The sequence below is a fragment of the Electrona antarctica genome (assembly GCF_951216825.1).
Source record: "Electrona antarctica genome assembly, chromosome: 17".
In the NCBI taxonomy this organism is placed as follows: Eukaryota; Metazoa; Chordata; class Actinopteri; order Myctophiformes; family Myctophidae; genus Electrona; species Electrona antarctica.
The window spans coordinates 16,017,121-16,042,837 of NC_136798.1; the positions used below are offsets into that span (position 1 = coordinate 16,017,121).

At 42.1% G+C, this 25,717-nt stretch overlaps 3 protein-coding genes across 7 annotated transcripts in view; 2 read left to right on the forward strand and 1 right to left on the reverse strand.

The window, feature by feature from the left end:
- ppp1r13bb (protein phosphatase 1, regulatory subunit 13Bb) overlaps positions 1-12,885 on the forward strand; it is a 46,425-nt gene extending 33,540 nt beyond the window's left edge. The window contains exons 11-20 of one of the 4 annotated variants that reach the window (XR_013792006.1): positions 45-176; positions 3,222-3,355; positions 3,590-4,043; positions 5,350-6,137; positions 6,285-6,422; positions 7,014-7,147; positions 7,585-7,751; positions 8,173-8,372; positions 9,174-10,679; positions 10,735-12,885. Coding sequence is in view for 3 of the 4 variants with exons in the window: in XM_079525402.1 (XP_079381528.1) it covers positions 45-176; positions 3,222-3,355; positions 3,590-4,043; positions 5,350-6,137; positions 6,285-6,422; positions 7,014-7,147; positions 7,585-7,751; positions 8,173-8,372; positions 9,174-9,215 (2,189 nt within the window). In the remaining variant the exon portion in view is untranslated. Of the gene's footprint in view, positions 1-44; positions 177-3,221; positions 3,356-3,589; positions 4,044-5,349; positions 6,138-6,284; positions 6,423-7,013; positions 7,148-7,584; positions 7,752-8,172; positions 8,373-9,173 lie in introns of all 4 variants that reach the window. The other 3 variants (XM_079525403.1, XM_079525402.1, XM_079525404.1) reach the window with 3 other exon arrangements.
- The window catches only part of LOC306941530 (visual system homeobox 2-like), a gene marked incomplete at its 5' end in the record, with an annotated part of 242,961 nt that overhangs the window by 99,305 nt on the left and 117,939 nt on the right, over positions 1-25,717 (reverse strand). The window lies entirely within an intron of this gene.
- daam1b (dishevelled associated activator of morphogenesis 1b) overlaps positions 15,909-25,717 on the forward strand; it is a 54,266-nt gene continuing 44,457 nt past the window's right edge. For both annotated transcript variants that reach the window (XM_079526868.1, XM_079526870.1), the window contains exon 1: positions 15,909-16,085. The gene's annotated coding sequence lies outside the window, so the exon portion shown is untranslated. The remainder of the gene's footprint in view (positions 16,086-25,717) is intronic.

Below are 25,717 nucleotides of genomic sequence, written 5' to 3' on the forward strand. Positions count from 1 at the left end.
ATGAACTTGGGGTGGTGGGGGGCGCACAACGCTGCCTGGGGTAGACGGTATGCGAAAGCCTCCCGGCCCTTGGAAGGTGTCTGATTTAGACATTGTTGTGGATCCGGTGGCTCCACCGACTCCCGACTCCCAGCACCCAGGCCACGTAGCCTCCACCGGCTCCGACGGCGCGTCCCGTGAGTGCACAGGTTTGCGTAAATCCAGTGGTTCTCAAAGTGGGGTCCGGCGGTTCCTCCAGGGATTCTAAAGGAGTCGAGGTCTGTCACTCCGAGAGTGTACAAATGGAACCTAATGTACACTCTCCGAGCTAGGATTTTGCGGTGCATATTGGGGTTCGAAGATATTGGAAATTGTATCAACTGGGGATCCGTGGCCTAATGCATACCAAACTGGGGGTCCTTGAAATGAAAACGTTTGAGAACCACTGGCCGTGAATGCAAAAGGGATGGCACGTTTCTGAACCTTGTCTATCTAGCGTGCAGGATCTTCAGCGTACAGCTGATGCTTTTTATCCCGACTGTCATATCCAATAAAACACTTGGATCGGCTATATTGATCTCAAAACGCAATAATTGAATAATGCCTTTTGAATTTGAGTTGCACAAGAAAGAACTGGCACTGACAGGAATTTGGAACCCAAAGGAGTTTCAGTACGGGAATTGATAAAGGACCTGGCCATCTGTTAAGAAGAAGAGTTAGCAGATGGATCTCATTTGATGTCATTCAGCTGCCCACTGCCCTGTTGAGCGCTGCATTGTGCATCCAGTTTGTCCAAGCGAAAAGCGCATGTTGAAGTTTGGATGATTTGCTCTGTGGGACAGCTAATGACGTCAAACTGGGTAGGCTGTGAACATTTGTCAAGTGTCCTGCAGAAATTTTGTAAATTCTCTTGTGCAAGTATTATTTCCTTAGAAAGCACTGCTGATCGCAAGTGTATGTGTGTGTAAGAGGGAGAGGGAGAGAGAGAGTGTGTACTTTTAAAATATGTTGGTGTGTTTAGTGCCAAAACATTGTCCATGAAAAGCCATCCAATAAGTTAGAGCTTTGGTCTAACTCCATTACTGTAGAGCAGGGGTTTTCAACTCATTGTGAACGAGGGACCACCACCCTGACTTGGAATCAACCTGGGGACCACTGTTGTGTTGGGTGGGGATTCGCGCTAAGATTAGTGCTTTTGTATCACTTGCTATGCAGCCCATGTGTATACAACCCACTGTTTCTCAACCAATGGACAAAGGCTACTAATAACTTCCTAATAATAATGACTCAACCAGACAATCCGGTGCACTTCCCCCTCTTGAGATTCAAACTCCCTTTTTTTGTTGAATTTCTTGACCTCCAACTTAGTAGAATTACTCCATGGACAGTCATCATACAGTAGGTCACCAGGTCATTCAGTTCACTGTTTCTCAACTAGTGGAAAGAAAATGTTAAAAATCAACAAATCCTACGTGAATGGTTAGAGACCACATGCAATACTTCCATGGACCACCTGTGGTCCATGGACCACCTGTTGAAAACCCCTGCTGTAGAGGTTTGATCTAATTCCATAATATCTCCAGCCTACCTAACTTTTCACCTCATATCAAATCTTCACAGCGATCAGGCTTATTAAAGTCATAATCACTTAAAGGACCATACTGGCTTTCTGTTTAGCCCATTGGCTACAACTCATAGTATACTGACGATTGTTCTCCAAAGCATTTTGTAAATTATTTAAGTTCCATGGAAGCCATTGGAGTCGATACATTTAAGTACGGTATGAAAAATATCTTGCAGAAATGTTATATATGCTTAAGATATTTAATCCAATGCAATGAACATTATTGTGCCTTAAAGTTTTTGAAGTGTAAATAAAAATAGTCTGGAGAAAACATAGACTACAAACCTCTTAACATATTTTGTGCCCAAAACGTCCACAGACGTCCTAGGAATTACCGCATGTACTGCCCATGACGTCTGTGGACGTCTTGTTTTTTTTTTTAATATGTCAAAGTGGGTCTAAAAGTGGGCACCCTGGGTCGCCATTTTGAAAGAATGAAAGGGCACATAATGTGTTAAATGCACAATGAAGTTTATCCAGCAATGACTCCGATTTATTCACGTAAGTTCAGAACTAAGGAAAATGTTAACTCATGAAATCTAAGAAATAAAATCGTTAACGGGAATCTAAATGATAGAATCTATAAGTCAGCATGGACAATAGAATGAATTGATGGCAGCATGGTCCTTTAACAGCCACATCACCACTTTGTTTTTATTTGACTTGTTCATGCACTGTATAAATATAATTTGATTCACTTCACTCATCTGTCTTAATAATGTTTGTCGCAACAATATAACATCTATCAAATTTGATTCCTTTCAATTTGTTTTTCTCCTCTTTCCCCGGATCTTTACTGTCTTATTTTTTTGTATTGTATTTGTTTTATTATCGTTGTTTTTATAGGAACCCTGGGCATGTCATAATTGGCAAACATTTGGCCAAAAATAGGTAGTGTCGATGGAAATGGCCGATCTGTGCATTATGAGCTTACTGTATAGATTGACTATTTTTTTGCAAATATATTTGGTGTAGAGGGGAAACGGGAGGGGACCAACCAAGTCCATAACCTTGCTGGGCCCCGGTCAACTAAGTACTAGGAATATTATTTAGGAATTAAGAGGTTTAGGCAGGTACAGTAGATTGGAGATGAGAAAGTTAAATCCCTCACTAGTCGAGAACTCTAGTTAAAACCTCAAAGAAGAAAGAGCGATGAATCTAGTTATGCTGGTCGATGGTGCTTGAATCAGACTTACGTGATTTTGAGATGAATGGTTTCTCCAATAACTTGCGCCAGCATCATTGATGACAAGAGGCCATTCTTATTGTATATACATGAAAGTCCTACAAGGTTGTTTAGTTAATAGAATAGACTTTTTAATAAATCCTGAGTGCTCTGTTCAACACAGCCCTACTGTAGGTCATAATGGTATAGATTTATGAATAATGTTATGGACATGCTGGTTTCCTTGAAATTGGATCCTATTTTTGGTCCCATTAACATGGCAAGGAAAATAACTTGAAAGGAAAGCAAGTTCCATTCACACCTGTCTGGTGGCCATGCTTTGCGCTTTGTCCTGTAAGACCTCCGCTTTTCATATCATCTCCATCATTTGTAGATTGACGTGTTCCCTTGCACAGTGTGCTCATCGTGTCCCTCATTCTCTTTCCTTCCTAGCTAACGATACAGGCTGGTCCACTGTTGGCAAGAACAACACGTCCCTCAAACCCCCTGACAGGAGGGAGCCAGGGAGTGACTCCCAAGGCAAGAGTCCTCCTACAGGATCTCCTGTTGCTCCAACTGCAGACAAGGTTTGTCTCCTTTCTAACAATGCCTTAAAACGTAGATGCAGTAGAAGTGCTTATTGTTCTCACTTTGTCATGCCATATAATTTTAAAGGCAATATCAGTGCAGTGGTTCAGGCTTAAAGCTACTTGAATTTGCATAAGATGACTTGATGGTCTATGGGCCAAGGTCTCGTCCAATACCAATTTAATGATGGTTTTCTCATTTCTATCTTTGTGTATCCTCTTGCTTAAACTAAGGTGCTGGACAATAAGATGGCGGTCTCCTCTCCTGCCATATCCAAGCCACAGCCCCCTCCCTATGGCTCTCACCTCACACCTTCTACCATGGGCAGCTCTCTGGAACGCCGCAAGGATCCATCGCCTGCTGCACGCCCCCTCCCCAACCCACCAGCCCCTGCTTGGCCCCGTGTGACCACCAGTACGGGCTCATCCTCCCAGCAGATTCAGCAGCGCATCTCTGTGCCCCCAAGCCCTACTTTCCAGCCCAGCTCACCAATGTTTCCTCCTGGGTTGAGCGAGCGACTGGATCCCCCTTTGGCTGTGGCAGTCAGGCCCTTCATCCCAGACAGAGGCTCACGGCCTCAATCGCCCCGCAAGGGCCCACCTACCATGAACTCCAGCTCCATCTACCACATGTACCTCCAACAGGCAGCGCCAAAGAGCCAGCCGCCAAAACCGGCACTCAAAGCAGGTAAGAGGACTTTAACCCTCTTGTGGCCAAGCCTAATTAACAGTGGATTGTGCCTTCTGCCAGCATTATTCATATGTTTAATTTGTCATTTTAATGCCAATAGAAAAATCCGCGATATACACACTATATCTCATTTTGACGGGGCAAGACTATAGTATTGGGACAATCAGTCCTGATGGTGGCGGTAACGTCACCATTGTGCCGATTCTGACCAAATAGAGCGAGTGAGCTATGACTACTTCCGGTTTGCGATCAAAATATCCGGTAGTATCTTTGCTACTGTGCAGCACTATCAGATGTCCGGAATGCTAAGCTATCATCGTATTTTTCATAACTAAGTCAAATTAAGCTCTAATCAAGCCCAAAATAGCGTCAGATGGCCATGAGGGATTTATTGATATCAATACGCATAATACGTCAATGGCCATAAGGCGGTTAAGAGAAAGATCATGAGAATGTATTATACTGCTTATTTATCATTCATTCTTATATAGAAGCTGAAGAACAGTCTTGGTCATGTTATTGGTGATTTTTAACTCATACAGCGCCTTCTGGTGGAGGGCTCAGAGCGCCGCACATGCATTTTCAACGAGACCCTTTAGTTTGAAAGTCAATTTGGCCGGAAACTGCAAGTCCGGTAGTAAAAATTCGCTATGTAACATTTCCCACGATTTACTCCACCCAAAACATACTAATTGTAAGCTAGGATCATATCTTTTAGAGAAATGAGCTGTTTTCTTTTTTAATATATATTTTTTGTGGCTTTCACCTTTATTTTTATTTTTTTTATAGAGGGATAGGTATACAGTAGGCTGACAGGAAATGGGGAGAGAGAGATGGGGGGTGACACGCAGTAAAGGCCAAATCAAGCTTGTTTTGATCCAAAAAGAAGAATCTGAGATATTCAGATTCTAAAAACTGCGTCGCGATAGACTGCATAAACCAGCGGAAATTCCATTTCTGTTTGTTTTTTTCACCGCACCGGAACCGGAGTGTTATGAGCGCATACAGGACACAATTGATCACCGTAATCAATTGATATTAAAAAAGGCGGAGAGGTACATACGAAAATCAAAAGGCGCAATTGGCGATAAATGAGTTAATAACATTCTCCCTCTTGTGTTCTGCTTAATTATTACAAAACGCTTTCTGTCTAGACTGTATTGATGCTTAATTCATAGATGTAATCATCTTTAGGTACTGTACTGTGGCAGTACCAACCAGGTAATTCTGTATGTAGGCATCATAAATGTATGTTCTATTGCCATGCTCTTATGATTCATTCTGTTCTGTTTGTGTTTTATAGTGTATGGGAAACCCGTTCTCCACTCCAGCTCTACGCCCCCTTCGCCCTTACCCTTCATGCAGACAGTGGGCGCATTCCCCATGTTTCTGGGCCACCCCAGTGGTGGTGATGCTGTGGATGGGGAGGCAGATGAACTGGAGGGCTTCCACCCACTGGAGCTGTCCGCACCCCCTCCCAGCGTTGAGAACATCCCACGTCCCCTGAGTCCCACCAAGCTGACACCAATGGTGCACTCCCCATTACGCTACCAGAGCGATGCAGACCTGGAGGTGCTCCGCAAAAAGCTGTCCAATGCTCCCCGGCCCCTCAAGAAGCGCAGCTCCATCACAGAACCAGAGGGGCCTGCCGGACCCAACATCCAGAAGCTACTGTACCAGAGATTCAACACGCTGGCAGGGGGCATAGAGGGAAATGGAGTCAGTGGAGGCGGAGGAAGTGGTGGTGGAGGTAATGGAACGCCGTTTTACCAGCCGGCCAACCCTCCTGGATACATGGGTGGGGACTCTGTGGCTGACACGAACAACGGCAACCTCCCCTCTGAAACGGTGCTTCTGCCTCCCCCAGGGGAAGAGGAGTTGGCCTCCGAGCCTCTGCCTACTGACGCGAATGACAACCAGCCAGAACCCTCGCCACCAGAGGGGGTTGGGAACCCCGATGTGCCAGAGGAGTCAGAGGACGATGACAACAACAATAACTTGGGGAGCTGTGAGGCCTCTCTCCCCAGCCCTGTGCCAGAGGTTAGCACGCCAGAGGAGTGCAACATGGCACCTTCAAACTCACAGCCCCTGGTGAGAGAAACACGTTATGCATTGCATGGACACCTTAGCTAAGCTAAACCAAGGGTCTTTGGATACATTTGAAATTAACTTTAGTTTCCAAGAGCAAAAGAATCACAAATCACAGCCTTTTCTTTTCTTCTCTTCATTTTGATACAGGAGAAACGTACAAACTTAAAGAAGCCTGACTCGGAGCGCACCGGACATGGCCTTCGGGTGAAGTTCAACCCATTGGCGCTCCTGCTCGATGCCTCTTTAGAGGGAGAGTTTGATCTTGTCCAAAGGATCATCTATGAGGTGTGTGTGTGTGTACTTTACTTTATTTGTTTATTTGGACAGGACAATGCATATTAATGGACGTCACATGGACGTAAATACACCGGATATAGCACAGTTGCTAATTTTCATCCGCAGTCCTCACAAGAAACACAAAGCGGAAAACAGACAGGCAAACAGTGGAATACATGTACATAACATTACATAGGGGACACAGCATAAAAAAAGAAATACACCTAAAATAATCATGAATGGTTGCAGCTTTGGTTTTCAAGCAACCATTTTTTCAGATTGTATTTAAAAGATGGAAATGTAGCACAATCCCTTATACGCAGAGGAAGGCCATTCCATACTACACAACCCTGTACTGAGAGGACATTTTGGCCGAATGTTGTTTGCCGGTGCGGCACTTCGCAGTCTCCTTGAGTGGTTGCTATGGTACTGATTCCCCTATTGTGCTTTCGTTTAATGAATTCACTTAGGGGGGGCGGGTACAGACCATGTAGGGTCTTGTATGTGTGTGTGTGTGTGTGTGTATACTCCTATTTCATTTTATATTTATTTTGAAAATAATTGTCTGAACTAGTTCCATGTGATTCTTTCTCTCTCCAGGTGGAGAACCCTAGCACTCCCAATGACGAGGGCATCACGCCCCTGCACAATGCTGTGTGTGCAGGACATCACCACATAGTCAAGTTCCTGCTGGATTTTGGTGTGAATGTCAACGCGGCGGACAGCGACGGATGGTGAGCCCAAGCTCCCTCCTTCCCTTGTGCAATTGAAGGGTTGTGTCGCCAATACCATTCAGCGCATATATATATATGTTTATTTAGTTTTTGTTGTTTTTATTTCCCCCTTTTGTGCTAGAGAAACGAGTACATATTCAATATAAGAAATAAATGTTCTGAATCTACAGCTTGGTAGGCTGCAGATAACCAACATAGGTTTGAATGGTTTATTTCGATCTCATGCCATTGGAACATTACAAGAAGAATCATGTATTAAACTTAAACATAGCCAATGCAAAATGTTTGCGTCAACAACAGATAAACATTGGCTACTGCCATCGGTTGATGTCAGTTTTATTTGCCGATACCGATATTGACCGATACCGATTATGTGGCCGATACATCGTTGCAATACTACTATTTTGTGCATGTTTGTGTGGTGTGTGTGTGAGCAGGACACCACTTCATTGTGCAGCCTCCTGCAACAGTGTGCATCTCTGTAAGTTGCTGGTGGAGTCCGGGGCAGCCATCTTTGCCAGCACCATCAGTGACGTGGAGACTGCTGCAGATAAATGCGAGGAGATGGAGGAGGGATATATCCAGTGTTCTCAGTTCCTATACGGTGAGTGTCCTGCCTTTTACACTATATGCACTAATTTGGTTTCTGACTGATGACCCTTACAGTGAGATACATGACTATTTTGGATGAATAAGTCAAACAGGGCATTTGGTTTTAATATAACTAAATCCATATACAAGTCTAAACTTGTACACCACTGGGGTGGTGGTGGTCTTGGCACGTCCAAGGCTACTCTCGGTTAAGGGAGAAGAAAAAGTAAGAAAGAAATTAAAATGCCCATGCGTTTTGGTCAAGTGCCCATCGTCAGTGCAGTAACTGTATGCGCAGGTGTGCAGTGAACTCGTAGTGGTAGGTGCTTCCGGTTGGAAAAGGACATGCGGTTCCGCTAGTGATGTAAAAAATAAATGAAGAAGTAATGTGGCAAAGTGACAATTACTTGTATTGCTTATTTCCTATTATCCAGGTGTTCAGGAGAAGCTGGGTGTGATGAACAAGGGTGGGGTGTTTGCCCTGTGGGTGTATGAAGCTCAGAGTCCAGACGAGTTGACTTTCAGCGAGGGCGACGCCATCACCATCCTACGGCGACAGGACGACAGTGAAACAGAGTGGTGGTGGGCGCGTCTGGAAGACAAGGAGGGCTATGTACCCCGCAACCTGCTCGGGGTAACGATACACACACACGTCACATATTGACACAGTTTCCATTCATTTACTGTACACCAGTGCTTCTCAAAATGGATTCCACAGACCCTCAGGGTTCGTTGGGGGTTTACAAATGGACACTTGCATGTCTGTAACTATGACAGTATACAAATTGTACGCTCTGACAGTGTACAAATTGTACGCTCTGAGTTATGGGTGTCGTTGAAATTAAAAGGTTTGAGAATCACTCAAACCATGTATTTGTGGAGTAGACCTACGTGTAGACCAGAAGCCTAATATCTCCTTGACCAGAGAGAGATTCCTGTTTTGATGATCTTTAGATGTTCAGGTTTTCCCATGCGATAGGTTCATTTCCAGTTGGCTACATTGGGGGCTCGTCTGGGATCAGGTTTCTTGGTGGTGGAGGTAAAATTGGGGTGAATTTTGCAGAGCAGCCCTACCTTAAGCCTAATATATCTCCTTGTATATAATATATATCTCCTGGGTGAGTGGTAGATGTTTGGTTTCCCTCTTGGGAGACCCATGTTTGAATCCAGGGGTTACACATAGGGAAGATACCACTAACATCCTACCTACACCAAGCCTTTTGATTCAATAAATAAAACAAAGCAAAAATACGTAAGTGACTGTGTTAAAAAAGGTCAAACTCTTCAGTTACTGTAATTAGTTATGTAGAGGTTGCAAACTGCTCGTACCTTCATTTGAAACCTGAATTGTTCATCTTGAGTCACAAGTAAAACAAAATCTGTATTATTATGTTAAATGACATGTTTATCTTCTCCCTCTCTCAACCCCTTACAGCTGTATCCCAGGATAAAGCCTCGACAGCGCTCTCTGGCGTAGTACTCCATTGTTCGTTCGTTAACAACAGAAGCAAGAGCAGAGAACAAAGGAGCCTGGTGCTCCGTCTTTTCCCTGTGGCCATATCCCCCACCCTGCCGCCCCCCTGCCTTCTGCTTCTCCCATCCTCATGACCATGAAGCCTAGGGCAGCCATGAACTTTTAACACATTACCTTCATGCATTCACCAAGAAACACAGTCATAAACACAAGCGCTGCAAATGCGAAAAGCCCTCTTACCACTCCATTTATACCAGAACCACACCAACCCACTCCTAATTCATTGTTGTGATTAGATTTTTGTTGCAGTTCAGTCTCAATTCTGTATGAAGACTTTTTACAGTCTATGATCAAGACTCATTTATCTCATTGAAGAAAAACACTAACACTGTTCCTGGCTACTAGTGATGGCATTTCTTTGGCCAGCTGGACTGCAGTTTAATCAGCATTTCCTGCTATGGCAGGGCCAATGGTATATTATGAATTCTATACTGACATTGGTTCACACTACATAATAACTGCATATCGGTTTCGGTGACAAGTCACTGGTTTTGTCACTGAGGAAAACAGGCTATTGAGTGTGTTGCATACAATATATTTATTTATTTTTATTCTTTTGCGAGAGGTTCTCAACAGTATTATCAAATTCTTATCTGGTAAGATTTGGTCCAATATTTCAGCTATTTTATCATTTATCCTTACAATTGTTTAACATGTTATTTTTACTATTTTATTTTAATGTAATGCTAGTGCTACAAATTAATTGACCATATTCAGACGCCAGCCATTTTGCTCTTAATACTTTTCTGACCACCTGTGGTAAGTAGCCTCCTTGGGAATGGGAACCAACAGTTCACAAAAAGGGATATAACGATTCTAGATTTTGGAGTTTCAAAAATGTTAAAGATAAATTGGACTTGCAGTAATCAATTTGGTTGATTTTACTATTTAAAATGAAGTATTTTTGAATTATTAAAATGTAAAAGATGAACTTCATTGATTCCCTAGTATAATAAAGCGAGAGGTTACCTTCTGGCTAACCAATTACTGCTGGAGTAACTACGTCAGATGACCTCCGGTTAGAGAGGCCTCACCTTTAGCACACCTTTGAAAAACTCAAGACGAGAACGGTTTCATTCACATTAATTTATCGGGTTACCAGTGGTTGTTGAGGCTTGAGAGAAGTTCATGTAGAAAAAGCACACAACATGAACACAGGTTAACAAAAAACAGATATAAAAATAATATATTCTATCTACCAATAAACGGGTGCTAATTAGGCCTCAAATCTAACTCTTAACTAATTAGGCTTAAATCTGCAACCCTAGTCTATTGAGATTTTCACACCTAGCAATCCCCTTTTTATTATGATTGTTTTCAACATATAATGTTAAGTTCTACAGTGCTTTGGCATTTTAATGTGTTATTCAACAAAAAAACTACTATCCTACTATAGGCCTACTTTAAGTTTCCTTTTTTAACCATAATTTAAAAAGCTAAGTTTACTACAACTTGTTGATAGCATTTTGAAATACTGTGCAGAGTCTACGGTTATATAATTGTGACGTTTTTAATTGCTGGTAGTATTAAAAGACGATTACATCCCTATTTCCAAGCTATGTGACCCATAGCTCAGGAGCCAATATCCTGTTTCCGTAGTACAAGGCAGCTTGATGTAAAGTACATCCCCTGGACATGATGCTATATGTCACAGGGATTTATCCCCAATCCAACCCTTGGATGCTTAGTGCAAAGCAGGCGAGGCTTTTAGTCTTCTTTGATATGACTTTTGGTCCGGAAACAAATTCTTTACTCAGCTGGGTATGATGGAATAGCAAAATGTCCGCCGTCTGAATATACTTGCAATAAAAATAATTGGATATTCTCATAGAAAATGGGCAAAACAGAAGAAAATATGATTTATCTTCAGTAATTATATTCATGGCTAAATACCATTTCTTTGCTCTTTGTGCCAGTCCAGTTTATCTAAATATTTTTTTGCTCCAGTCTAGCACACAAAGATGAAAACAGGTTGAATTTCTTTCATGAACACAGTTTCAGGGCATGTTTGCTTATTCTGTGTACTGTTTAAACTGGGTTTGTGGACATTATGGCACACGGCAATGCTGGCAGGGATGTAATTGAAACGTAATAGTTTTATTGATTTAAGCAAGGGAACTATAACTGGTTACATGAGTTTTGTTAGAAATTGCTGTGTTTGAGCAATTAGATAGATGGAGGTTATATTTTTGCTTTTTGGTTCCCTGCAATGAACCATATGCTGCAGTTGCCAAAATGTATTGTCATGGTGTTGGATGGCAAACAATATCATGCTTTACCAAAAATAGGTTGCCAAATGCATTAAATACCTTGTTGGCAAATCTGTTACGCGTATTCTAGGCCACAAGCACATGAGTATTTCAATGTGGATTTGGAGAGCATTTGAACAGGTTAATCTTGATCACCAGTGTATTCAGAAGTCTTAGTTCCAAAGAGCAATTTAAAGACTGGATCCAAGAACAGTCTACACCCAATCCTTTCATTTACTACTTTTGTTTTTGTCAATGTAGACATCTGAAATAGATTCAGTTTTGGTATCTTGGTGATTCACTTGAATGAATTGCAAACATGGAATCCAAATGTTGGATGTCACCAAGTGTGAACATTTCAAACCGTATCAAAATATCATTCACAGATTCACTACAGAACTTATGTGAGTAAACCTGGACTTGCTCAATTTTAATATTCACCCTTTTTTATGAACCCTTTTTGCCTTCTTGCTGCTAGGTTATATAGGTTAAAATGTCTGACAATATTTGAACATTTTCAGTTGACCCTGATAAACACCACTTGTCACTCCTGTGGAGAAGCGAGTTTAAATTCAAATACCTCACTGGTCCAGGGTCCAACATGGGGTTACTTACTCTCCTACCACCAAAGTAGTAATAGTATTTCCATTGTCCTCTCAACAGACATCCTTCACAGTAAATGGTGCATTTATATAGCGCCTTTTTCCAAGGCGCTTTACAAACCAAACACATTCATTTAACTCCCAATTTTTCAGTATATCAGTTCATAGTCATAAACATGTATCGATACTTGAGTAGGTCATTGTGTCTGGAATGGAGAAATATTTCAAATTCATACTTAAGATTTATTATCAGACAATCCTGAATTTGCAAGTTTCTTTTCCTTAAATTGCCCCCTTGAGGTATAAAGCCATTCCAATAACACTATTCTCTCTGATAAATGTATATCAGAGTTGACCATTCAACCTCTCCAAGGCCATTATCTTGTTCTCAGTCTAGAGCGATTGAGTATGATGATAAAGCCTAATTTATACCATGTCATGCGATTGTGTTGCCTGCCCAAAAGAACGAAATGGCCATACGACAAAGTATAAATTAGGCTTAAGTGTGCAAGTGGCCCAAGCTTGATCCTGACTTAAGCCTGTACTGTACATAGTGTGAGGAGATATGCAATATGTTTATGTGATTGTTTGCTGTATGGAAAAGTGGGCTTTCTGTATGAACGCTGTACTGACACATCCAATTCTGTAAATGTGGAAAATAAAAAAGCTCTGGCATGACAAATGTTCATCGCTTACACATTGATGTTGGGAAAGTAACGTTTCAGCAACACATAAAAGGAGAAATTTGAAATGGAGAGAACACCACAGTAGGTAGGTTTACTTATTTGAATGTATTGTGTGTATGCAAATAAACAAATCATTTCCTTCCCTTGTTTGCAAACTGAACCTTTTGACATAAATCCGAGTAGCGCTAGGCTAGGGCAATGGTAAATGTATACATCTCAGAACTCTCCAATTTAACTACTTTTTATTTTGTTTACAAATTAACATTAATCAATCTGAGTGAAAAAGCAACAAAGAGCTGGTCATACAATGACAAATTGTGATATCATAGGATGCCCTTTTTCTGTGTGTGTGTGTGTGTGTGTGTGTGTGTGTGTGTGTGTGTGTGTGTGTGTGTGTGTGTGTGTGTGTGTGTGTGTGTGTGTGTGTGTGTGTGTGTGTGTGTGTGTGTGTGTGTGTGTGTGTGTGTGTGTGTGTGTGTGTGTGTGTGTGTGTGTGTGTGTGTGTGTGTGTGTGTGTGTGTGTGTGTGTGTGTGTGTGTGTGTGTGTGTGTGTGTGTGCGTGCGCGTGCGCATGCAAAATACTAATGAGGATATGTGGCATTAATGCCACAAGGTGGCAGTCCAAATCAACATTGCTTTTGGTTGAACTATTCAGCATCTGAAGTTGCACCGGGGCTCCAATCATACCCTAGATTGCACTAGTGCCTATTTTAACCACATAGGTTTTTTGACTAGGGAGTTGACAGCAGAAACTGCCTGTCATCATTTCACCCCCCTCCCTATTAGGGCCCCAAATCATACCATATAGAAGGCACTATAGTGTATTTAAAACAAAGTGTTTTTTGCCTGGGGAGTCATATTTTGACAGCAGAAACTGCCTGATGTTGATATTCATTTTGTATTCATCCATAGGGCCCCAAATCACACCTTAGAAAGCACGAGTGTCTATTTCAAACACAAAAGTGTTTTTTTGACTGAGGAGTCATATTTTGCCAGCAACTGCCTGTCATAATTTCCTCCCTATCATATCCTTATTTAGGTATATCAACCCCAACCCTTTAAAAGCCAAACTTCCATCAACAGTTCATTGGATCGTTGAAGTGTGTGACTGTTGTTTTTCTAAACAAACACTATCATGTGTGACACACATTGACACAAGCCAAAACATGGCTTGTGTCAATGTGTCTCATGGGTCGCCCATGGTATCAGTAATAAAATAAATTCCCAGTTTGAGACTAAATTCCACGTTTGAGTGATGGGCTGGAAAAGTTCAAGAACTCCTTCTCAAAAAGGCTGTCTACCCTTTAACGGTTTCCATGTCAGGCATAGTGATAACTACATCTGGTAAGAATGTTCTTTACTGTACGTATATCTATCAGGAAGGTGCACTGACATGTTCAGGGGCACTGAAACAGCTATAAGGGCCTCTATGGGCCTCTTTCTTAGGGTTCTTGGAAGTTAGGTACTGTGACTTTTAATAACACATGGGGAGGGCTGTTGTGTTGCAAAACAAAAGAACACAGAGAAAAATCCTCAGTGTTTAATCTAACCCAGGGTCCATTTGGTTACATTCGTATAGCCGTATACACACTTGGTCACAAATGGATAAATTAACAGAGGATCTGTGACATAACCTGTCACATTCATGCTTGTTGCACAGAACTTTTGGACCAGAATTATCTTCAAAGACTCCACAGTGCATTGATGTGGAGATGTGCCTGCCGGTCTGCCCCAGTCAGCAGTTCAGTTTTGCTGACATTTAGGAGGCTGCAGTGATATCACTCATCTTGTTTCATTTAGCCCCCTTCTTCTACCCCAGTATATTTGTGTAAATCAGGTCAATGGCCCCACTGAAGAGTTCCTGCTGAATTAAAATTGCAGCAGAGTAGGCCTACACATGCAGCCAATCCAGCCACACAGCACTGCTTAATGACACCGATTACATCCCCACTGACACAGAAATATGATGTTTCAAAATTGTATGGGTTGGGACTTGGGGGTGAAAGCTTTGAAATGCTGTTGCTTAATTGCTTTAACGACTAAATGACTTGAAACACAGTTAACGCACTGCTAATGAAATCACTTTTAGAAATGTCAGGTATGTGGTCAGGTCAGTGCTCTCTCCTGGAATTGGAGGCATAAATCAAAGTAGGACTTAAAAGAATCCTCTCTGCTGCCTGCAGAACTCAGATTTAGTCATATAGAACCTGCCTGAAACTATATAGGCTATGACTACATATAGTCATATACTTACAGTGATCGTAAACCACCATACTGTGTCGAATTCTTAGCTTTGGGGGGGCTGAAATTATTGTGTGCCAGGGAGGAGGGACCCCGCCCCCCATACAACATTTCAATTGTGTTTAAAAATGTCAAATGTCAAATGTTTAAAAATATTGTTTTCAATATTATTATTTTTTAAGTAGCAGATCCAGCCAGCCAGCAGCTCAGTCAATTCAACTTCAATTCAAATTCAAATGAGCTTTATTGGCATGAGAAAACATACGTTTGCATTGCCAAAGCAAGTGTTAAAATACAATAAAAACTGTTGAAAATGGGAAAAGTATACATACATATACAGTTGGGGGTACAGCATTTTGTAAACAGTCACTTAACGCGTCTCTCTCAGGCGTCTGTGTGCTGGGCTATTTTCGGCGCGCAATACACCGCCGTGCGACGAAGTACAAATGTGGTTTATAGGTTAACCCAGAGCCATCTAGTAAGAGACAGAGTTACGCCAACTCCGTTCACTTCTTGGGGCCAGTCCAGTGGAGTCTCTTCTACATAGACTGTGCCCTTTATTTTAGATCGTTTTTTAATAGTACAACATAAACATTACAGAGAATCTAGTTGTCACCGTGCGTGCAATACTTTAAAACAGTTGTCAATTGTCATTTTGCACACATGCCTAGAATGGCTGATATTTGCACCGCCCTCGTTGAAAACAATGTATTTCAAACTCCAGCTTGTCACACTCCAGGGCTGCATGAACAGCGCTCGAGCGCTCTGTTTGCTGACCCCTCAATGGCGCAACTCTTTCAGCTGTATCAAAGTGCGACGCATGCGCACTGGGGTGGGTTTGGTAAATGATGTCACGGTCGTCCCGGGACCAACAAGCTCTCTCTCTCTCCTACAGGGTGAATCATCTCCGTGAGTCCGTGGCGGCTCACAATTCACATTGTTTTCTTTTTTGTTTTTGTTCGGCGCGGCGACGACGTACCTGATGAACTTGTGGTGGAAACTTTTAGTTAGAAACATGAGCGACGCTACGACGAGGTAGGAAAGCTCCCATTTATAACAAACCACGAAAACACAATGTGTGAGTTTAATATGTCTCGTCTGTCTGTGCGCAGAACTTTGCCCCGTGCCCGTGCGTGTGTGAAATGTTTCATTGTGTTGTTGATTCGTCTCTGCGAGACTGGGAAGCGGCTTTCTGACGGTGACACCATTTGTCCAGGCCACATTTTTAATTAAAGTTTACTGACGAGCAGTGGTGACGACGCGTGACGGTTTACAACAACTTTATTTCCTACGAATTGTGCTGTAGTCAAAGCCCCATGGACCCTGCCACTGTAGCCAAGCTAAATAATGTCCGTATGTATTTGCATTCTGTTTTGCAAAAAGTGGTGTTCGTCCAACTACTCTGCAGCAATAATAAGCTGACCCGCTCCCACGGGAGATCCTCCTCCACACACTGACATGCAGAGCACAGTACAGGCAGGGTGTTATGTTCCTCACTGCTGTGCATGGTGATAATGATGGTGCCCACAGTGAAGGGTCATCATTAATAACAAGTATACCATACCATACCAAGAGATTCTCAGCCTTTTTCATTAAAAGGACGCCCAGTTTGATATGCTTTAGGACACGAACGCATTGATAACTTTTTAACTTGGAGTGTTCAAATGGAACCAAATGTGGTTTCATTTGTAGTTTTGTTTTGTACACTCTCACAGTTCAGACCCACTTTTACATATTCAAGTTTGGTTTAAAGATTGTCCCTCCTAATTTTAAATGTAGTGATGCCCATTGATTTACATTTGAAGAACAGTTGTGTATTTTGTGGCATTTTATTTAATTTGTTGAGGACATTTATTTTACACATACATTACAAATGATTAATAAAATAAAACATAACAAAACAAAACAGGTGAAGCTCCCTCCAAAAATAAATGGGTTGGGCCTAAACTAACATTGTTGTTAGAGTACACACACACACACACACACACACACTCATTGAAAATATGCAGATTTCACAGATTATTTTAGATGAGGAAGGTGGGGAGGTAGTGAATTCTATGTCTTAGATATGATTAGAACCTTGATGTAATTTGAATTGACGGAAGGATGACAAGGATCTACTGTATGTGGGCTGGTACCATGCATATCAGAGGTATAAGTCAGTAATAATCACAACTCATCGCTATGTCTGGCCCTTAGAGCGTCATTAGTCACACTATTGTCATTGTGAAAGGGACCTGTTCCGCTGAAACCTTCAGGGTTAGGTTAGTATGACACACACCTAACTTGGAAACTAAAATGGAAACTATTCACCTTTGAAAGCCATTGGAAGTACAGGTCACTCAGGACCTACTACTGACAGTAAAGTGATTCTAGTTGCAAGTCTTAAATCCAGTATGGTGTGCCGTGTATCATAAATGTCTTGCATTCCCAGGACTTAAAGTGGTTTAAAAACATAGAGGAACATGCATGTGCTTGTAATGAGCCACACAATGCAATCCGCAGTGTTAATCTATCCATTTGTAACTCCCGAACTCGTGTGTACATGTGTACTCTCTCCGAGTTAAATTAACACTGAGGGTTTTATGCCCTTGTGAGAGGGCTTAACTCAGTGTGGGAGTTTGAGACGATGTTTTCACTGTAAACATACTGTAGGAGGGAAGAGTGCAGCCTCACCTCATGATGTTATTTAGCCCTCGCCCTTGACTACGCTTGGAGGAGACAGACTGCTGGTTATGTATCAGCTGTGACAAGTCCCGGCATTTGAATCATCATGCGTCTTGCTTTCAGAGAAGGTGTGCGCTGTAGATGATTACAGCGCGTCATACTTGGCTGCACGTGTGTCCAGGTGGTTCTCTTTCCTGTGTGTAGGGCCGGCCTCCCTTTGTCTGCATGGAGAAATTATTTTTCAGGTGTCTCCACCCTTTGTATCAGCAGTTGTGTGTTGTGGCAGGTAACTGAGGCCATTACACAACGCAATGTACCAGGTGGATATTAAGGATGATGATGTGCATGCTTTTAATTACCTGTCTCACTGATAATCCAGACGTCGGCATCATTGTGGCCTGTTGTTGAGAAACGCTGGTTGCTTTGCACCTGGAGGCAGACATTTTTATGTACCTGGTTCTCTATGTGTGCCTCTCTCTCTTTCTCTCTCACCAAACACACACAAACCTTTCTACTGCTCCCATTGGGAATTTGGCTAATGAACTAAGTGTTGGATTTCACAATACTAGCAATGTAATGGTGGCACCGGACTCCCTGGTTGGCCCATATTAAGGACTACAGAGTGAAAGAGTAAACGCAGTAGAGGCGACAGGGGAGGCATAACCTAATTATTTTTTCATTGGCGGATGTCATTTAGTAGTAGCCTCAGTACTGCTGAGCCCAACACCACCAGATGTCCTCATGCAGACATTGAATTGGCATTAATGTGTTCAGTGGCAGGTGTTAAACCAGGATTAATTAATGGCATCGGAAAATGCCCATCCCCACTTTTTAATTTGTGACCCTTGGATCTTTTTAATTTATCAAGATACTGAATACGTTTGTAATGGGTATATATATAATGGCAAGTAGTGATAGCAGTGGTAGAATCTTTTGTTTTACACTAGAAAGTTTTATTTGATCAGGAATGGTTCAATGCCCGCAATCACCTTGCTGTTGCTGAAGCTTTTTTTTTTGTCGTCGATTATAGTAGTTTTCAGTTCACGCCGCAGTGCTTAATCTATAGTCCCTGTCATTGCTAACCCCTACTGTTGTTCCGGGGAGGTAGGGTTAGGGGCCCTGCAGTTTGCCTCGGCACCAAAATAGGAAAATGTGCGTAAAATTGTTCTCGTGGGTGATGACCACATGTCTACGGTACACATGGAGTCACCTGTGGCCTCCCGATGTAAAACTCAAGTCACTTCCTGTCTGAGGTGCCTACGTAATTGTTGACGTTTGAAAATACGAGTCATGTCAAATAGGTGGCCTGGCCAGTCTGAGAAGTAAAGTGACAAAAAGAACAGTCTGCAGAACGGAGTGAATCAGTCTGCATTCCAGGCTATGTCAAATGCACTGGAGAGTCCTGGCACCTGGTCAGGTGTTTTGAAAGCTGTAACACTTGACGTGGACGGTCAACAAATCAAAAGAAAGATCATTGTAATTACAAAAAACAAATGAAGGCCTTTGTGTATGGAATTGCTACCAGACAACAAATGTACTAGTACTGTCATTTTGACAATATTTTCACTTCAGTCACTGGCACAATATCTTCACTTCAGTGGCATAAAATTCAGAATTGCTCTATGGTTTTAGGCCATAAGTATTACATAAATGTCCAATAAGTATCCCATTCCCGTTGTTCATTCTTGGACTAAAATTGAGGTTCAATTTCTCTGGCTGTAGCTTCAAACAAGTTTGACTAAGTATCCTCTTGATTATCTAGTTGTCCAAACCACTGGACGTGCAGTGCACAATGTTGGCTGACCACAACAATAGGCCTGTATGACTGTTTGAATGTGCTATTCTTTGTGCGGTGTGCTTCACTTGGGCCACACAATGGCTTCATTTAGCATCCTTTCTCCAGCCTCTGTCACCATGGCTCCCCTGCCTTGCCACGCCCAGCCCCCAGTCTGGCCTTGCTTTGCGCTTGTCCTCACTGCTGGGACAGCTGGGACAGCTGGGATTAACTAGCCATTGTTGACCACACCCAACCCTAAACATTGAGGATTGTTATTTTGTAAATTGTAACCAATCTCCAATATGCTTGTCACAGTTTCCCCCTACAAGTGGATTAGGAACCCAACACTCACCTTCATTTTAACCTAACTGGAGATCATATGAGATTAGTCCTAAACTTGAAAACTTGTTTATAGTGTATAGTGTTCCAATGCAATGTATATCATAATGTTTTAACTTTTAATGATCATAAGGTAAAAACTGATGTTTTGTTTTGGAATATATTATTTTACTCTGTTGCCCTGGATTCACCATGACAGTATGACTGGCCTAATGGATTTTAAATGTCCCATTTTAGTAATCTGAGTCAAAACCTTTTAGTTTCTACAGAGTGGCCTTTTTCTGGTGTTTATTTTTAATCACATCATTAGTTCCTATACCTCCCAGTTTTTCCTCTGTATATACTGTAACTACTTTACTCTTATCTATAAAACTATACACCAAACAAGATTTATTGTCAAGGCCATCTACAGAGAGAGTTTAACTATGCGGTCCACGATCAAGGAGTTTCTTTTCCCCTCCCAAGACCCCTGGCTCTTGACCTTTGTGACATTCTTTAGAGTTGAAAGGGCAGCGCACCCTATTGCCCACTTCAGCCCCTGAATGGTGGGAGATTTTTAATTAATGGACCTTAGGCCTACCAGAACTAAATTCTTGGCAGGAGGGTGATATATGTTTCTCAGCAGTTGTGTGCTCAAGTCATTTGCTGTTTTCTCAGATTCATTTGTAGCCTGCAATAAAAAACACAATACAGCCATATTGTGTCATGTACTGTACTTCAGTATAGGACAAATTCATTAGATAACATGTTTAGTTATTAACCCATTAAATTTGGGAAAACAGTTACATTTTTGCGTTGGCCATTCAAAAATTGCAGATATACAACCACACAGCAGGCTGCGCTGCGAGCTTGTATGTACATTGTACATCGGCTATTTTTGAAATTTTTTAAGGTCTTAATGGGTTAAATAAAACATTGTACCTGCAATTAAGCCAAATGAAAATACACAAACTTCTAGTCTTTTAGTATTTTTAGTCTACATCCAACTATTTGTGAAGTTCACGGATCAGAACACCCAACACATTAACCTAAATCCATTGAAATCCTGTGTAATCATTAGGTGTACCCTTTTCAAAGTGCACAGTCACTTTGATTGGTTATGGAGGGCAGACCTATCTCTCCACAGAGCAGTCTCCCATGGAAACGGGCCTCAATATTGTAGTTCTATTGTGCGCTAAAATTAGAAATAGGTGACCTGTGAAATCATATTTTGGGACAATCTGAACTTGTTACAGATGCGCCCTTGAGAGCTGAGTACAAGCTGTGCTACTTCTGCCTGCTATTCGTTTCCCTTTGTTGAGACTAATTTAAGTGATGTTACCACCATGTTCAGTTGTTCACATTTAATTATAAAACAGTCAACCCGTCCTCACACTGCAGACTAGTATCAGCATGCATTATCCATGCATGTTGTTAATCTTTCATTACATTTCATCAACACAATATTTAATACAACAATAATAATTATATTATATATTTTATTTTTTAATACATTTGTCTGGGTCGAATTTGGGCATCTATTCTGTATGAAACATTTGATTTAAAAATGTCACCAAGTATTTTGAAAATAACACAATAACACTACAACACTAACTTCATGATGTGGCTATCTGAAGGGTTTCATCTTCAAAGTAACACTTTTTAAGTAATTTGTATAGAAATAAACTTAGTATAAACAACATGTAAGCTTTGTTTTTTGTTTTACCATAAATGTAGGCAAACCCTGGCCTGGATTATCATGACAATGAGCATCAAACCCTAACCTAACCATAACCGCAAGCACGGGAGCAGCGCATGTCCGACATGCAGGACGCATGTCGGACTAATGCTCCGTCGGAATTACGTGCGGTCCCCCATGGGGATTTGGAAAGAGGCTGTGTTCTGCTTCAGTTCAAACAAAGGCAGCATGTGGGTCCTGTCCTGTCTGTGTGTTTGGGGGATAGAGATTTAGGTTGTGAGGGTGTGGGTGTTATGCACCAAATGGGATTTATGTTTCATTCCACATATGCCTCTATCTATTGTTTTCGAGGCCACATTATTGATGTAAATTCCCAAGGCAGAGAAATTTGAAAATGGATTATGTACTTAGTATGTTCATGGTCTTTATGGGAAGCCTATTCATACTAGCTGGACAGCAGCCCTTTTCTCTTCCAGAGAAGATATTCTCAAGCATCAGTTCAGGTTGCAGTCTTAGAAAGTAAAATAACATTTGAAAGGACAATCACAATACTGTACATGACTGTCATTGGTTTGATGTTGGTGACTGCCAAAGAACATACAGAACGTATATCAAGATCAGACATAGTCTTCTAGTTTGGGATCGGAGTTTAATGCTTACAATATCTATCTATAAACGCACCAAGTCTCTGTACGTACGTCTGTAATCCACGTAATTTGAAAACCGTTCATCCAACGACTTCAAATTCGACACGTGTTCCACACAACCACAGGGAGTGCAGTGCCCGGTGTCGAGTCCGTCGGATAGCCGGTTGTCCAGAACCAGCACAAAAGCCTCTGCCCGGGATCTGAACCTGATCACATATTCTGACTTCATATTTGGCCATGCCTGACACAGAACTTCATATATAGGTATAAAGACCTATGGCTATGGCGACTGTGGCTCAAGAGGTAGTGCAGGTCGTCCAATGATCCATGGGTCGGCGGTTCGAATCCCGGCTCCTCCTGTCTACATGTCGAAGTGTCCTTGGGCAAGACACTGAACCCCAAATTGCTCCCGATGTGCTGGTTGGTACCTTGCAAGGCTTCCGCCGCAATCGGTGTATGAATGTGTGTGTGAATGGGTGAATGTAATGCACAATCTATGTAAAGCGCCTTGGATAAAGGCGCTATATAAATGCACCATTTACCAAAGACAGATCAGAAATCTCCATATATGGGCATAAAGGGTGGAACGGGTACTCTAACATGGGTAAGACGGGTATTGCATAGCCGGGTGAGGCATGGATCTCCAAATTCCATCGTTACCGACTCGGTGCTCTACAGCCGGGCACCGGTCTAGTATTATTAATTTACTGACTACAAAGTAGACTTTCTTAGCACTAGCCTATATGGACTTGGTGTGGGCCGAAAATCTATTTCAGTTGAAAAGCTGTTTTGATGAGCGACCTGGTCGTACAGAGAGAGAGAGAGAGAGAGAGAGAGTGTGTGTTTGGGGTGAGGAGACATATCAGATTCAGCAGTAGACTGTGCCAGAGGGTGGCCTGCTTTATTTTGCTCTTAAAATGCCGCCCCGCCTTCAGAACACACTTTCGTGTTCTGACAAGTTGCCGAACGAAGCAGAAAGGGCATGCAACTCCATACATTAAGCGTTGTTTACTGACGTGGAGGCAGATTTCTTATTTTTTATAATTATTTAGTTTTAAGGTTAACATACATTTTATGCTTTATTTCACAATAGGTCATTGTCAAGAGATAGGAGGCAGAGCGTGGAGAGTTATATGAGGGAAGACAGCAGTTGGATTCAAACACCTCATGGAGCATATGGCCGGTGCCCTAACTGGCTGTCTGAGGCACCAGACATTCACATGGTGGCAGATTGTTAGTGCAGACGACATTATCATGCTGTTTGGGTTGTAACTGAGGCACAATGCCACGGCTGGCATCATGGAACTATTTTTTTTAGCATGATTCAGGTTAGGATGTATACATATAGTATACCAAACATTAACTTGTTTCTTCTGTCTACATATTTTTATGGTTTTATTTATCTATGGTGTTTTCTGAGTGTGCTTTTACCGTTTGGTAATTGGTATATAGGATAATTTCTTTGCTGGTCTAATTGGAGCCAGTACTGTGAGTCTTAAGCAGTTGTACTTAAAAACGTTCATAGAGGCCTGGGCCGTGGCTCAGCGGTCCAGGCACCTTGGCTGGTAATCCAGTCTGGCAGTGTGCCGCGGGTTCGACTCCCGATCCTGATAGCCTTTACTGCATGTCACTCCCCCATCTCTCTCCCATTTCCTGTCAGCCTACTGTCTGAAAATATAAAATAAAGGCAAAAGCCACAAAAAAACATTAAAAAAGAAAAGAAAAATTGTTGCAGTTTAAAGTGCTTTGAAGGCAGTTTTATCTGTATTTTGATGTGCGTGGAAGTCTGAAAAAGAATAGCATATATGGCTATTACTGTGCTGTGCCACGATTATTTTTATTCCCAAAAGATATTACAGGTTGGAAATATTTTCACTTCATCCGAAAAGAGGTTCCGGTAGCCAGCTTGATCCGCCAAGAAGAACAGTACATGTCCCTATTTCCAGGTGGACAGGGTTAGGCTGTTGCTATGATGAGCACGTTCCCACAGTATAGCATATCTGTGTGATAACATTACCATAGTTGTGGCGAACTCTTCAAGGCAGCATTGCAGTCAGACGAAACCAGCTGCGTCAACACCTACTCGTTCCTTAGCAATGATTGTATTTCATCTCGTAGAAGTGACTATTGTGTTTTTAGATGTCACTTATGTAACTTGTTACACTTTTACGTGCTTGCGTGCGTGCGTGCGTGCGTGCGTGCGTGCGTGCGTGCGTGCGCGCTTTTTGTTCTTCTGAAGCCCTCAGGGTGATGGGGCTCTTCAGGTTGCCCCTGTTGTTATAATATAATAGTCTTTACCGTGTCAATCGGGACACGGTATGCAATATGGGCGGGCTTTGGTACAGTGACGTTCAATGCTTGAGACCTTTGACTGACAGTTGCTCTGACCAATTGCGTCAAAGAGAAAATGTTTGAACCCGCCCCCTGGGAAACAAGTACATCCATACACAGCATCTCCAGACTCAAATACCACACGACAGTGTGATTTGAGTCTGGCTTATTAGCCAGGCTAGTTCCACACAACCACAGGAAGTGCAGTGCCCGGTGTCGAGTCCGTTGGATAGCCGGTTGTCCAGAGCAAGCACAAAAGCCTCTGCCCGGGATCTGAACCTGATCACATATTCTGACATCACAACACTTTGGGCATGCCTGACACAGAACTCCATATATAGGAATAAAGACGGATCAGAAATCTCCATATGGGCATAAAGGGTGGAATGGGTACTCTAACACGGGTTCGACGGGTATTGCATAGCCGGGTGGGGCATGGATCTCCAAATTCCATCGTTACCGACTCGGTGCTCTACAGCCGGGCACCTGTCTAGTATTATTAATGTACTGACTACAATGTAGACTTTCTTAGCACTAGCCTATATGGACTTGGTGTGGGCCGAAAATCTATTTCAGTTGAAACGCTGTTTTGATGATCGACCTGGTCGTACAGACAGAGAGAGAGAGAGAGAGTGTGTGTTTGGGGTGAGGAGACATATCAGATTCAGCAGTAGACTGTGCCAGAGGGTGGCCTATTTATTTTGCTCTTAAAATGCCACCCCGCCTTTTTGTTCTTCTGAAGCCCTCAGGGTGATGGGGTAAGGCACTGGTCTCTTCAGGTTGCCCCTGTTGTTATAACATAATAATTAAGAAAAGAGGAAAAACTGTATCTACATTATTATCTGACTAACTGTAGTATGATATGATATAGTGATATAGTACTTTATTGTCAGTTTGCACTGAAATTTGTCTTGCGACCCAGCGGCCTTGTATGCAACACATTTGACATTTTAGATCATAACCACAAGTTATGCAACTTTTTTCTGCCTGTTAAAATGTGGTTGTTGTGATATTAGTCAAAAGATTGTCAAAAACCTATTTCTCTGCTGACAAAAAACGTTACTATCGTGCTGAAACACAGTATTCCCAAATTAAAGCTGCACTGCAACAGGTTGTGTGTAAGAAATATACCTTGCTTTGTTGATTTCCTCTCAGGTGCCATGAGGCAGAGCAGAGGCTGTCATGTTGATCCTGTTAAACAGCAGGTGACCTTGTTAACATCCCCCCA